We start from the raw sequence: 13,935 nt of genomic DNA, 5'->3' as shown, positions 1-13,935 counted from the left end.
AACCCTGTCCATACCCCCTCTCACAAACCCTGTCTCACACCCCCTCTCCCTCTCAAACCCTGTCTCACACCCCCTCTCACAAACCCTGTCCATACCCCCCTCTCACAAACCCTGTCTCACACCCCCTCTCACAAACCCTGTCTCACACCCCTCCCCCTCACAAACCCTGTCCATACCCCCTCTCACAAACCCTGTCCATACCCCCCTCTCACAAACCCTGTCCATACCCCCCTCTCACAAACCCTGTCCATACCCCCCTCTCACAAACCCTGTCCATACCCCCTCTCACAAACCCTGTCCATACCCCCCTCTCACAAACCCTGTCCATACCCCCCCCCTCTCACAAACCCTGTCCATACCCCCTCTCACAAACCCTGTCCATGCCCCCCTCTCACAAACCCTGTCCATGCCCCCTCTCACAAACCCTGTCCATCCCCCCCTCACAAACCCTGTCCACACCCCCCTCTCACAAACCCTGTCCACACCCCCTCCCTCTCACAAACCCTGTCCACACCCCCTCCCCCTCTCACAAACCCTGTCCACATCCCCCTCCCTCTCACAAACCCTGTCCACACCCCTCCCCCTCTCACAAACCCTGTCCACACCCCCTCCCCTCTCACAAACCCTGTCCACACCCCCTCCCCTCTCACAAACCCTGTCTCACACCCCCCCCCTCTCACAAACCCTGTCTCACACACCCCTCCTCCTCACACAAACCCTGTCCACACCCCCTCCCCTCTCACAAACCCTGTCCACACCCCCTCCCCTCTCACAAACCCTGTCCACACCCCCTCCCCTCTCACAAACCCTGTCCACACCCTCCCCTCTCACAAACCCTGTCCACACCCCCCTCTCACAAACCCTGTCCATACCCCCCTCTCACAAACCCTGTCCACACCCCCTCTCACAAACCCTGTCCATACCCCCTCTCACAAACCCTGTCCATACCCCCTCTCACAAACCCTGTCCATACCCCCTCTCACAAACCCTGTCCATACCCCCCTCTCACAAACCCTGTCCACACACCCCCTCTCACAAACCCTGTCCACACCCCCTCCCACAAACCCTGTCCACACCCCCTCCCCCTCTCACAAACCCTGTCCACACCCCCCTCCCCTCTCACAAACCCTGTCCACACCCCCCTCCCACAAACCCTGTCTCACACCCCCCTCTCACAAACCCTGTCCACCCCCCCCCCCTCTCACAAACCCTGTCCACACCCCCTCCCTCTCACAAACCCTGTCCACACCCCCCCCCTCTCACAAACCCTGTCCACACCCCCTCACAAACCCTGTCCATACCCCCCTCTCACAAACCCTGTCCATACCCCCCTCTCACAAACCCTGTCCATACCCCCCTCTCACAAACCCTGTCCATACCCCCCTCTCACAAACCCTGTCCACACACCCCCTCTCACAAACCCTGTCCACCCCCTCCCACAAACCCTGTCCACACCCCCTCCCCTCTCACAAACCCTGTCCACACCCCCCTCCCTCCTCTCACAAACCCTGTCCACACCCCCTCCCACAAACCCTGTCTCACACCCCCTCCCCTCTCACAAACCCTGTCTCACACCCCTCCCCTCTCAAACCCTGTCCACACACCCCTCCCCTCTCACAAACCCTGTCCACACCCCCTCCCCCTCACAAACCCTGTCCACACCCCCTCCCCTCTCACAAACCCTGTCCACACCCCCTCCCCTCTCACAAACCCTGTCCACACCCCCTCCCCTCTCACAAACCCTGTCCACACCCCCTCCCCTCTCACAAACCCTGTCTCACACCCCCCTCCCCTCTCACAAACCCTGTCTCACACCCCCTCCCTCTCACAAACCCTGTCTCACACCCCCTCCCCTCTCACAAACCCTGTCTCACACCCCCCCCCCTCTCACAAACCCTGTCTCACACCCCCCCCCCTCTCACAAACCCTGTCTCACACCCCCTCCCACTCTCACAAACCCTGTCTCACACCCCCCTCCCCTCTCACAAACCCTGTCTCACACCCCCTCCCCTCTCACAAACCCTGTCTCACACCCCCTCCCCTCTCACCCTCCCTCTCACAAACCCTGTCCACAACCCCTACCACTCTCACAAACCCTGTCCACACCCCCTCCTCTCACAAACCCTGTCCACACCCCCTCCCCCTCTCACAAACCCTGTCCACACCCCCTCCCCTCTCACAAACCCTGTCTCACACCCCCTCCCCTCTCACAAACCCTGTCTCACACACCCCCTCCCCTCTCACAAACCCTGTCTCACACACCCCCTCCCCTCTCACAAACCCTGTCCCACACCCCCTCCCCTCTCAAACCCTGTCCACACCCCCCTCCCTCTCACAAACCCTGTCTCACACCCCCTCCCCCTCTCACAAACCCTGTCTCACACCCCCTCCCTCTCACAAACCCTGTCTCACACCCCCCTCCCCTCTCACAAACCCTGTCTCACACCCCCCCCCCCTCTCACAAACCCTGTCTCACACCCCCCCCTCTCACAAACCCTGTCTCACACCCCCTCCCACTCTCACAAACCCTGTCTCACACCCCCTCCCACTCTCACAAACCCTGTCTCACACCCCCTCCCCCTCTCACAAACCCTGTCTCACACCCCCTCCCCTCTCACAAACCCTGTCTCACACCCCTCCCCTCTCACCCCTCCTCTCACAAACCCTGTCCACAACCCCTACCACTCTCACAAACCCTGTCCACACCCCCTCCCCTCTCACAAACCCTGTCCACACCCCCTCCCCTCTCACAAACCCTGTCCACACCCCCCCCCTCTCACAAACCCTGTCTCACACCCCCCCCCTCTCACAAACCCTGTCTCACACACCCCCTCCCCTCTCACAAACCCTGTCTGTCACACCCCCTCCCCTCTCACAAACCCTGTCCCACACCCCCTCCCCCTCTCACAAACCCTGTCCCACACCCCCTCCCCTCTCACAAACCCTGTCTCACACCCCCTCCCCTCTCACAAACCCTGTCTCACACCCCCTCCCCTCTCACAAACCCTGTCTCACACCCCCCCCTCCCCTCTCACAAACCCTGTCCACACCCCCTCCCTCTCACAAACCCTGTCCCACCCCCTCCCAAACCCTGTCCACACCCCCTCCCCTCTCACAAACCCTGTCTCACACCCCCTCCCCTCTCACAAACCCTGTCTCACACCCCCTCCCCCTCTCAAACCCTGTCCACACCCCCCCCCTCTCACAAACCCTGTCCACACCCCCTCCCTCTCACAAACCCTGTCCACACCCCCTCCCCTCTCACAAACCCTGTCCACACCCCCTCCCTCTCACAAACCCTGTCTCACACCCCCTCCCCTCTCACAAACCCTGTCTCACACCCCCTCCCCTCTCACAAACCCTGTCTCACACCCCCCCCCTCTCACAAACCCTGTCTCACACCCCCTCCCCTCTCACAAACCCTGTCTCACACCCCCCTCCCCTCTCACCCTCCTCTCACAAACCCTGTCCACAACCCCTACCACTCTCACAAACCCTGTCCACACCCCCTCCCCTCTCACAAACCCTGTCCACACCCCTCCCCCTCTCACAAACCCTGTCTCACACCCCCTCCCCTCTCACAAACCCTGTCTCACACACCCCCTCCCCTCTCACAAACCCTGTCCCACACACCCCCTCCTCCTCTCACAAACCCTGTCTCACACCCCTCCCCTCTCACAAACCCTGTCTCACCCCCTCCCCCTCTCACAAACCCTGTCCACACCCCCTCCTCTCACAAACCCTGTCCACACCCCTCCCTCTCACAAACCCTGTCCACACCCCCTCTCACAAACCCTGTCCACACCCCTCTCTCACAAACCCTGTCCACACCCCCTCTCTCACAAACCCTGTCCACACCCCCTCTCTCACAAACCCTGTCCACACCCCCTCTCTCACAAACCCTGTCCACACCCCCCTCTCACAAACCCTGTCCACACCCCCTCTCTCACAAACCCTGTCCACACCCCCTCTCACAAACCCTGTCCACACCCCCTCTCTCACAAACCCTGTCCACACCCCCTCTCTCACAAACCCTGTCCACACCCCCTCTCTCACAAACCCTGTCCACACCCCCCTCTCTCACAAACCCTGTCCACACCCCCTCTCACACACACACACACACACACACACACACACTCCCCCTCACACACTCCCCCTCACACACTCCCCTCACACCCCCTCACACACACCCCCTCACACCCACTCCCCTCACACACACACACACACACACACACACACACACACATCTACATGTCCTCTTGTGGCAGACACTTGTGTCTGTGATAAGGGGAGTGGTGTCTGATCATTGGCCCTTAATTAAGGCTGAAAGGGTGTGCCCCTCCCCCCTACCGTACATACACATCCTTTACCCTTACATAGACACACCACCCACACTTACCCTGTCCCCCAACCATGCTCTCCCTCCACTCCCAACTCCCCAGGCTGGATGATTATTCAGGTAACAGACACAGAGGGTCAGACAGATACAGACTACAGGAGACGGACCACTACAGATTATCTATCTAGGTCGCCCGAAAATATCACTTACCTAACTAGCTGCAACAAACATTTTAAGTTTCACTGTAGTGGGTCTGGGAGAGGGAGGTATTTAAATGGTGCATCACTTCCTGTCCCAGTGTTCCGTCCTTCTTTAAGGGTACCAGCTGTGCTCACTCTGAAGAGCTCCCCTGGGAGACTGGGGCGTGCGCGCGCACACACCTCCCCATTCTGATCCAATAAATCTCTGGTAACATCCTTAAACAGGCTACAGCCCTCTGAAAAAAGTGCATCGCAAAAACACACACACGCATGTAGGAAGAGAAATGTTGTGTTTCAGCAGCCCTGTTAAACCAGTCTTTCTCTCAGTAACTGGCTCACGGTCAGTCTGTCGGTCTGTGTGCCATATGGAGGATAAAGGCATCAAAGAGAGTTTTTCCTGACCTGATGCTGAGATCTACCACCAATTAGCCCAAGCAACAGCAGCCAGAGCAGCAGGGCGTGTGTGAGACAGACAGTATGGGTGTGAGAGGTAGAGCCAGTGTGTATCATTGTGTTTGTGTGAGTGTGTGTAGAGGTTATTGATCAGACCCTGCTGTGAGGTAGAGGGAGTTGGACATCATCACTGAGCCATAATAATGGCAGGAGGACTGTAAGCATCCTCTGTCTGTGGCTACTAGCGGCTCTGATGGATGGCTACTGCTATCAAAGGGTCAACTGGTTGTGCTTATGGTATCGACGGTTAGTGGTTATTAAACTGTCAGATCTGGTCCTAGATACTGTTAACTCCTGGTGTGTGTACCGGTTCAACCCCTGCTGGTGATCTTTCTCTTCCCGCTCAACGCAAACATACAAAAATGTAATAGGATAGGGATAATCCACCACAACATCTAACATAACCTACCAAGTTCTCTCTTTAAAATATCCGATTCAATATTCCAGGTCAGTAAATGAGTAGGCAGAGATTATAGTATAGATTATCGCTTTCCTGGTTTTGTGTGTATAAAGACGTGGGGATAGACATGATAGACTACTTTGTTTTCGAAGAGGTCTTGTTTGTGAATGAGCGGTGCTGGTGTTGTTCTGTCTCTCTGGGGCGTGGAGACCCAATCTGGGTTAGGGTGGAGAAACTCAGACATAGTGGACGAACTGCAGAAAAAAATACTGACTTGAAGGTATATTTGAAGCGTTTCATTCCAAAACACTATTTATCAATTTTCAGAAATGTTGGTAAATGTATTTTTGTTTAAAGAACTTCTGAAAGAGGTGTGTTTTTCACCCATCTAATCATGACTTGTTAAATGACAGACATGTTTGTCTGAAACTTATCACTAGATTGTTTGTCTCTAGAAAATGAAACGATCACATTGTTTTAAAATGATATATCCACCTCACTCACTGAGAAAAAAGTACCACTGCAAGGTGTTGCACAGTCTGTGACAAAAAAGTCACAGACTGCAAGACCTTGCAGTACTACTTTTTTAAAACCTGCATATTTAGTTAATATTGCCTGCTAACATAAATTTAATTTAACTAGGGAAATTGTGTCACTTCTCTTGCGTTCCGTGCAAGCAGTCAGGGTATATGCAGCAGTTTGGTCCGCCTGGCTCGTTGCTAACTGTATGAAGACCATTTATTCCTAACAAAGACCGTAATTCATTTTCCAGAATTGTACATAATTATAACATAACATTAAAGGTTGTACAATGTAACAACAATATTTAGACTTACGTATTTTATCTAACAGATGGCATACCTAACGGTTCCTTATTTCACTGAAAGAATAAACTTTTGGTTTTCAAAATGATAGTTTCCGGATTCGACCATATTAAATTAATGACCAAAGGCTCGTATTTCTGTGTGTTATTATGTTATAATTAAGTCTATGATTTGATATATCAGTCTGACTGAGCAATGGTAGGCAGCAGCAGGCTCGTAAGCATTCATTCAAACAGCATTTTAGTGCGTTTGCCAGCAGCTCTTCGCTGTGCTTCAAGCATATTGAGCGGTTTATGATTCAAGCCTATCAACTCTCGAGATTAGACTGGTGTAACCGATGTGAAATGGCTAGCTAGTCAGCGGGGTGCACGCTAATAGCGGTTAAATCGGTGACGTCACTCGCTCTGAGACCTTGAAGTAGTTGTTCCCCTTGCAGAGTTTGTGCAAGGAGGAGCAGGAGGAGCACTGCCAGAGCCCTGCAAAATGACCTCCAGCAGGCCACAAAATGTGCATGTGTCTGCTCAAACGGTCAGAAACAGACTCCATGAGGGTGGTATGAGGGCCCAACGTCCACAGGTGGGGGTTGTGCTTACAGCCAAACACCGTGCAGGACGTTTGGCATTTGCCAGAGAACACAAAGATTGGCAAATTCGCCACTGGCGCCCTGTGCTCTTCACAGATGAAAGCAGGTTCACACTGAGCACATGTGACAGACATGACAGAGTCTGGAGACGCCGTGGAGAACGTTCTGCTGCCTGTAACATCCTCCAGCATGACCTGTTTGGCGGTGGGTCAGTCATGGTGTGGGGTGGCATTTCTTTGGGGGGCCGCACAGCCCTCCATGTGCTCGCCAGAGGTAGCCCGACTGCCATTAGGTACTGAGATGAGATCCTCAGACCCCTTGTGAGACCATATGCTGGTGCGGTTGTCCCTGGGTTCCTCCTAATGCAAGTCAATGCTGGACCTCATGTGGCTGGAGTGTGTCAGCAGTTCCTGCAAGAGGAAGGCATTGATCTTATGGACTGTCCCGCCCGTTCCCCAGACCTGAATCCAATTGAACACATCTGGGACATCATGTCTCGCGCCATCCACCAACGTGGCACGTTGCACCACAGACTGTCCAGGAGTTGGCGGATGCTTTAGTCCAGGTCTGGGATGAGATCCCTCAGGAGACCATCCGCCACCTCATCAGGAGCATGCCCAGGCATTGTAGGGAGGTCATACAGGCACGTGGAGGCCACACACACTACTGAGCCTCATTTTGACGTGTTTTAAGGACATTACATCAAAGTTGGATCAGCCTGTAGTGTGGTTTTCCACTTTAATTTTGAGTGTGACTCCAAATCCAGACCTCCATGGGTTGATAAATTTGATTTCCATTGATAATTTGTGTGATTTTGTTGTCAGCACATTCAACTATGTAAAGAAAAAGTATTTAATAAGAATATTTCATTCATTCAGTTCTAGGATGTGTTATTTTAGTGTTCCCTTTATTTTTTTGAGCAGTGTATTTAATCACCTACCAACCAGTAAGAATACTGGCTCTCACAGTCCTTTAATAAGCCCTCCTGTTCTCCACTCATTACCAGTATTAACTACACCTGTTTGAACTCATTACCTGTATAAAAGACACCTGTCCACACACTCAATAAAACATACTCCAACCTCTCCACAATGGCCAAGACCAGAGAGCTGTGTAAGGACATCAGGAATAAAATTGTAGACCTGCAAAAGGCTGGGATGGGCTACAGGACAATAGGCAAGCAGCTTGGTGAGAAGGCAACAACTGTTGGCGCAATTTTTAGAAAATGGAAGAAGTTCAAGATGACGGTCAATCACCCTCGGTCTGGGGCTCAATGCAAGATCTCACCTCGTGGGGCATCAATGATCATGAGGAAGGTGAGGGATCAGCCCAGAACTACACGGCAGGACCTGGTCAATGACAAGAGAGCTGGGACCACAGTCTCAAAGAAAACCATTAGTAACACACTACACCGTCATGGATTAAAATCCTGCAGCGCACTCAAGGTCCCCCTGCTCAAGTCAGCGCATGTCCAGGCCCGTCTGAAGTTTGCCAATGACCATCTGGATGATCCAGAGGAGGAATGGGAGTAGGTCATGTGGTCTGATGAGACAAAAATATAGCTTTTTGGTCTAAACTCCACTCGCTGTGTTTGGAGGAAGAAGAAGGATGAGTACAACCTCAAGAACACCATCCCAACTGTGAAGCATGGAGGTGGAATCATTCTTTGGGGATGCTTTTCTGCAAAGGGGACAGGACGACTGCACCGTATTGAGGGGAGGATGGATGGGGCCATGTATCGTGAGATCTTGGCCAACAACCTCCTTCCCTCAGTAAGAGCATTGAAGATGGGTCGTGGCTGGGTCTTCCAGCATGACAACGACCCGAAACACACAGCCAGGGCAACTAAGGAGTGGCTCCGTAAGAAGCATCTCAAGGTCCTGGAGTGGCCTAGCCAGTCTCCAGACCTGAACCCAATAGAAAATCTTTGGAGGGAGCTGAAAGTCCGTATTGCCCAGCGACAGCCCCAAAACCTGAAGGATCTGGAGAAGGTCTGTATGGAGGTGTGGGCCAAAATCCCTGCTGCAGTGTGTGCAAACCTGGTCAAGAACTACAGGAAACATATGATCTCTTTAATTGCAAACAAAGGTTTCTATACCAAATAAGTTCTGCTTTTCTGATGTATCAAATACTTATGTCATGCAATAAAATGCTAATTAATTACTTAAAAATCATACAATGTGATTTTCTGGATTTTTGTTTTAGATTCCGTCTCTCACAGTTGAAGTGTACCTATGATAAAAAATTACAGACCTCTACATGCCTTGTAAGTAGGAAAACCTGCAAATTTGTCAGTGTATCAAATACTTGTTCTCCCCACTGTATATATTTACACAAACAATATGGGTTATTGAAAAATTATGCAGACAATTACATTGATGGACACAACAATCTTTCCAATATTAAGCTGATCCACCCCTTAATTTATTTTTTTAAATTAAAAAACAATGAAATATGTACAGAATTTCCAAATAATAGCTACTGTTACGATGATAGCTAGGCTATATTATCTATTTTGTGACAGAAAAAAAAAAATAATAATTAAAAAATGTAATTTGAAGGTATAGAACAGACACGGTACTTTATTCAGTGTTTTGCCTAGTGCTTTCTTCAACAAAAAGCACATTCAGTCCCTCTTAATCCATTAATTAGGTAATTGATTTCGTTCTGACAGAAACACATATGCATTACAAAACTATAGATCTGGTGGTAAACTGTTGCATCAATCCCTCAACCAATACAGGTGTTGTGCTAGTGCATGTGTTTATAAAGCACTTTTATAGTAGTCTCTGTGCACAAGCCCCGAGGATAAGCAGAGTGCTGCATTGCAGTGTGTCATAGGCATAGGCACACAAACAAACACACTCTTCAACATGATTTGGTCTTCCTGGTACCCTGTCCTCTAGCCCTGGCTGCAGTGAGTCTGTTCCCAGCTCTATTATGGGTTGCAGTAATGAGAGTTGGATCTATAATTATGTGTCTGTCTGCATCCATGTTGCTAACTATGTGTGAGGAGAGAAGAGACGAATCCCTCAGTATCAACAAGAGCCCCAGAGAAGGTCTGAAGGTTAGACAGAGAGAGAAGAGAGGAGAGGAGAGAGAAGAGACGAAGCCCTCAGTATCAACAAGAGCCCCAGAGAGGGTCTGAAGGTTAGACAGAGAGAGAAGAGAGAAGAGGAGAGAGAAGAGACGAAGCCCTCAGTATCAACAAGAGCCCCAGAGAGGGTCTGAAGGTTAGACGGAGAGAGAAGAGAGGAGAGAAGAGACGAAGCCCTCAGTATCAACAAGAGCCCCAGAGAGGGTCTGAAGGTTAGACAGAGAGAGAAGAGAGGAGAGGAGAGAGAAGAGACGAAGCCCTCAGTATCAACAAGAGCCCCAGAGAGGGTCTGAAGGTTAGACAGAGAGGGTCTGAAGGTTAGAGAGAGAGAGAGAGAGAGAGAGAGAGAGACAGAGAGAGAGAGAGACAGACAGAGAGAGAGAGAGACAGAGACAGAGAGGGTCTGAAGGTTAGACAGAGAGAGAAGAGAGGAGAGGAGAGGAGAGAGAGACAGAGGGTCTGAAGGTTAGACAGAGAGAGAAAAGAGGAGAGGAGAGAGAAGAGAGAGAGACAGAGAGGGTCTGAAGGTTAGACAGAGAGAGAAAAACAGAGGGGTGGGGGGGTCAATCAAAATACTGAGTTGAGATGCTCACAAGGCAACAATCATTTTCTCTAAGGAACTTAATAGGCACCTACGTCATGTGTTGACATCACGTGATAGTTGGGGACACTTAATATTTAGTTACACAGACAGACAGGGACACACAAAATAGTCTAATAAATTACTGTTTGGTTAGGGCCTCACACAACTACGCGCACACACTCAGTCACAGCAATATGATTAACAAACAAAATTAGAATGAAAACTGAAGCAGCAAAACACAGAGCCGCACAGTTCTCCAAGCAAAGTAGTGTGTGTGTGAGAATAAGTGAGTGAGTACATGAGAGAAACAGATTCGGCTAGTCTTGGAAGCACTCTTCTCTTTAAAAAAGCAACGCTTTGGAGAGGCTGAATGAAATACATCTGCAGCGATTCTAACTACGCTTTACAGTGTGTTGCCATTTCACTCATGTCTGTAACAACGAATAAAACCACAGAATGATACAAATAGGTTCGCTGGGCCCAGCCTAAACCATTTCCAGCACTGCCCCCAATTCAGCTCCATCTCAGCAGGAGGCTGTGAAGGAAGAGGCAGTGAAGCAAAAGCCACCTGTCATATACTGCCTTTCACTTATTTATGAGAGATGGTGGTGTGTGAGATTCCTCCTCCCACTCACATCTGCAGCATCTAGCTTATAATCATGTCTGGAGGAATATCCTGCATACGTGGTCAAATTCATACACAACATGCATGAACGTTATCTCTCTCGTGGAATACTGCTGGTCTGAAAACAATCCATTACATTGCATCAAAAAAACATGCTCAAATTACGTTTCCACCTCATCTGAATAAGGACAAGTAAAACATGTTTTAACTAAGGCTTGCACCAAAATTATCCATTACAATTGAGAGGCTGCAGAATAACTGAGCATCAACTAACGTTAGCTAACTAGCTAATGTTAGCTAGCCTCTTGCCAACAACATGCAATATCAGTTAGGTCAAGCTATCTAGCTAGGTAAGATGGTGAGGTGTTTTTGTTTCAGTTGAGGACACGTTGTGAGACACAAAAGCACTTCAAACCATTCAAATGATATAATACCTTGGCTAAATTAAACATGAACAACCACAGAGAGATAACGTATGTATATAGTTTTGTGGCTGAAAAGGACAGCCAAATGAACGTTATATAACTAGCCAATTGAAAAGCTAACTAACGTAGCTCGATAACTATCTGAAGTTAGCACATAAGCCACCAACGCCAAGTTATCGCTAGCTATACAAGTAGCTATCTAGCAAGACGAACATATTGGGCATAACATCTCACAAGTACTTTGAATAAAGTGAACCATTTGTATCAGCTACCTACCTTTTAGAGCGTTGTCATCTTGCAGGGTTTTGGTTACCGCTTTCCACACATTGCATCCCAAAAGACAGAGCACAATCGCTGCGGTCCTGCTCAAAACCCCGACCCTCGTCATTGCAGATGTCACACACACAAAAAATAGTTCAAATAAATATAAAATATTGGCAGGCTACATCAATGTATTGTAAAACACACACATGTACATCGGGCAAGACTCCATATTTTGTAGCATTAGCGTTCCCTCTATTTTCCCCTTCAGTATGTCCTGTTCAGTTCTGCATCCCACCCCTCCTGCTGCTCGGTCGGTTCTTTTTTTTCTTATCGGTCGGTTCTTTTTTTTCTTAAAAAAGAAAGAAAGTCACTGAAGCCAGGGCGGCCCCACGTTAACTATTCCGACACCAGACGCTGCCCCAACAGGCGCCTAGCAGAATCATTTGTGGGGTTTGACCGCCATCTCCAGGCGACTCACTGAAGTGGTTGTCTGACCACCGCAAGTGTAACATGTTGAAGAGTTGACTGCTTTCTGAAGATAGTCTGTATTTGTGTTTAATTAACCATAATAACTCGCCCAAACATTTTTGATCTGAAACAATACTGATGAAATACGCCATTTAACCAGATATGTCATTCCTACTTGCTACTAAAAACTATACTGTCCACTAGCACTGAGCAATTACTGCTTTTTGAAGTCGGTTCGGTTTAAATTCGATATATATATGACTAATGTCAAATATACTGTGTCCATAATATGTTTATAGTATGTATAAGATAGAAGTAGAAGCCTAAGTATTGTTGTCCATTAATTTACTCCAATTAGGGGAGGGGTGGTAGGGTTAAGGGAAAATAATACAATGGAATGTTTGTAAAGAAAAAAGGTATGGGGGATTGGAAATGATGCAGACAATTACGTTGAAAAAACCCACACTCTATCTGCAATATTAAAGCTGATCTACCCCTAAAAAGAACAAATAAATGGTCATGAAGGAGAGGAGACATGGAAATGAGGAGAGGAGACAATTAAAGGAGAATTCTGAAGAATGATGACCACTAGACCAGACCTGCCTGTGGGTCACATAGACCTGGGAGAGTTTGTCATTAAATGTATAACAAAGGATGTCAAGGAATCTGCTTTTACTGTAGGAGCCAGACTGGGAAACCTGCATGTTTGGTTACTTAGGTGTGTCTCTTTTTTTAACTGTATGACGGGTGTGTTCTTTATAGCGTTCCAATTATTCATACATAGCTGTATGGCTCCATAGCTCAGTGGTTAGAGCACTGGTCTTGTAAACCAGGGGTCGTGAGTTCAATTCTCACTGGGGCCTTGATTTTGACTCTACCCTCTCTGACATTAATTTGAAACTTTACACAGTGCTGCACAGGGTGGGAGTTCCCATTTCTCTCTCTCTCTTTTCAGCAGAAAGATCTAAATGTGACAACAAACTGACAAATTCGCCTGCAAAAATAATTCTCTGCTGTACTACTACTGTAAAAGACGTTGCCAAAGAAACTGAGGATGCAATTCCATGTTTGCCGATTCTGTCCTGGGCTGCCCATCATGATTAAAAAAGGGCTGAAACTAGAGACAGGAGTAGCAGAGGTCATGTAAACCAGTGATGCATGTTGAAAGAATAACTAAATTAATTTGAACTTTTCCTTATATTAACTGTAACTCAGTAAAAACTTTTCAATTGTTGCTTGTTGCATATATTTTTTTGTTCAGTATAGTAAATAATAGCTACTTCTGAGAAAGTATTAAAACTTCTTAAGCCTAGGGGGCAGTATTCTGAATTTCTGCCTGAATGACGTGCCCAAAGTATATTGCCTGTTACTCAGGCCCAGAAGCTAGGAAATGCAAATAATTGGTAGAATGTGATTGAAAACATTTTGGTGTTTCTAAACTGTTACAAAAAATGTCTGTGAGTATAACAGAATTGATATGGCAGGCGAAAACCCAAGGATAATCCATCCAGAATTTTTTTTTTTAGGTAACAGGCCTTTCCAATGCAAGTCTATGGGTCTGTATATAAAAATTCCTCCCAGATTGAAGTACCTATGGATTCCACTAGATGTCAACAGTCTTTAAACAAGAGTTCAGGCTTGTTTGTTTAAAAACGAACAAGTAATAGTAGTTTT

The 13,935-nt window shown here is 48.5% G+C and overlaps 1 protein-coding gene and 1 non-coding gene across 3 annotated transcripts in view; one reads left to right on the top strand and one right to left on the bottom strand.

Annotated features, from left to right (window-relative positions):
• fam171a1 (family with sequence similarity 171 member A1) overlaps positions 1-12,184 on the bottom strand; it is a 49,427-nt gene extending 37,243 nt beyond the window's left edge. The window contains exon 1 of one of the 2 annotated variants that reach the window (XM_042306926.1): positions 11,806-12,184. In XM_042306926.1, the coding sequence (XP_042162860.1) occupies positions 11,806-11,917 (112 nt within the window). In that variant the 5' untranslated portion in view covers positions 11,918-12,184. The remainder of the gene's footprint in view (positions 1-11,805) is intronic. The other variant, XM_042306924.1, reaches the window with a different exon arrangement.
• Positions 12,185-13,051: 867 nt separating this feature from the next.
• On the top strand, positions 13,052-13,124 carry trnat-ugu. Its single transcript has one exon. It is a non-coding gene; the product is annotated as a tRNA-Thr (tRNA).
• Positions 13,125-13,935: the final 811 nt, after the last annotated feature.

This window comes from Oncorhynchus tshawytscha, linkage group LG03 (assembly GCF_018296145.1).
Source record: "Oncorhynchus tshawytscha isolate Ot180627B linkage group LG03, Otsh_v2.0, whole genome shotgun sequence".
Taxonomy (NCBI): Eukaryota; Metazoa; Chordata; class Actinopteri; order Salmoniformes; family Salmonidae; genus Oncorhynchus; species Oncorhynchus tshawytscha.
This window is presented reverse-complemented; position numbering and strand designations above follow the sequence as displayed.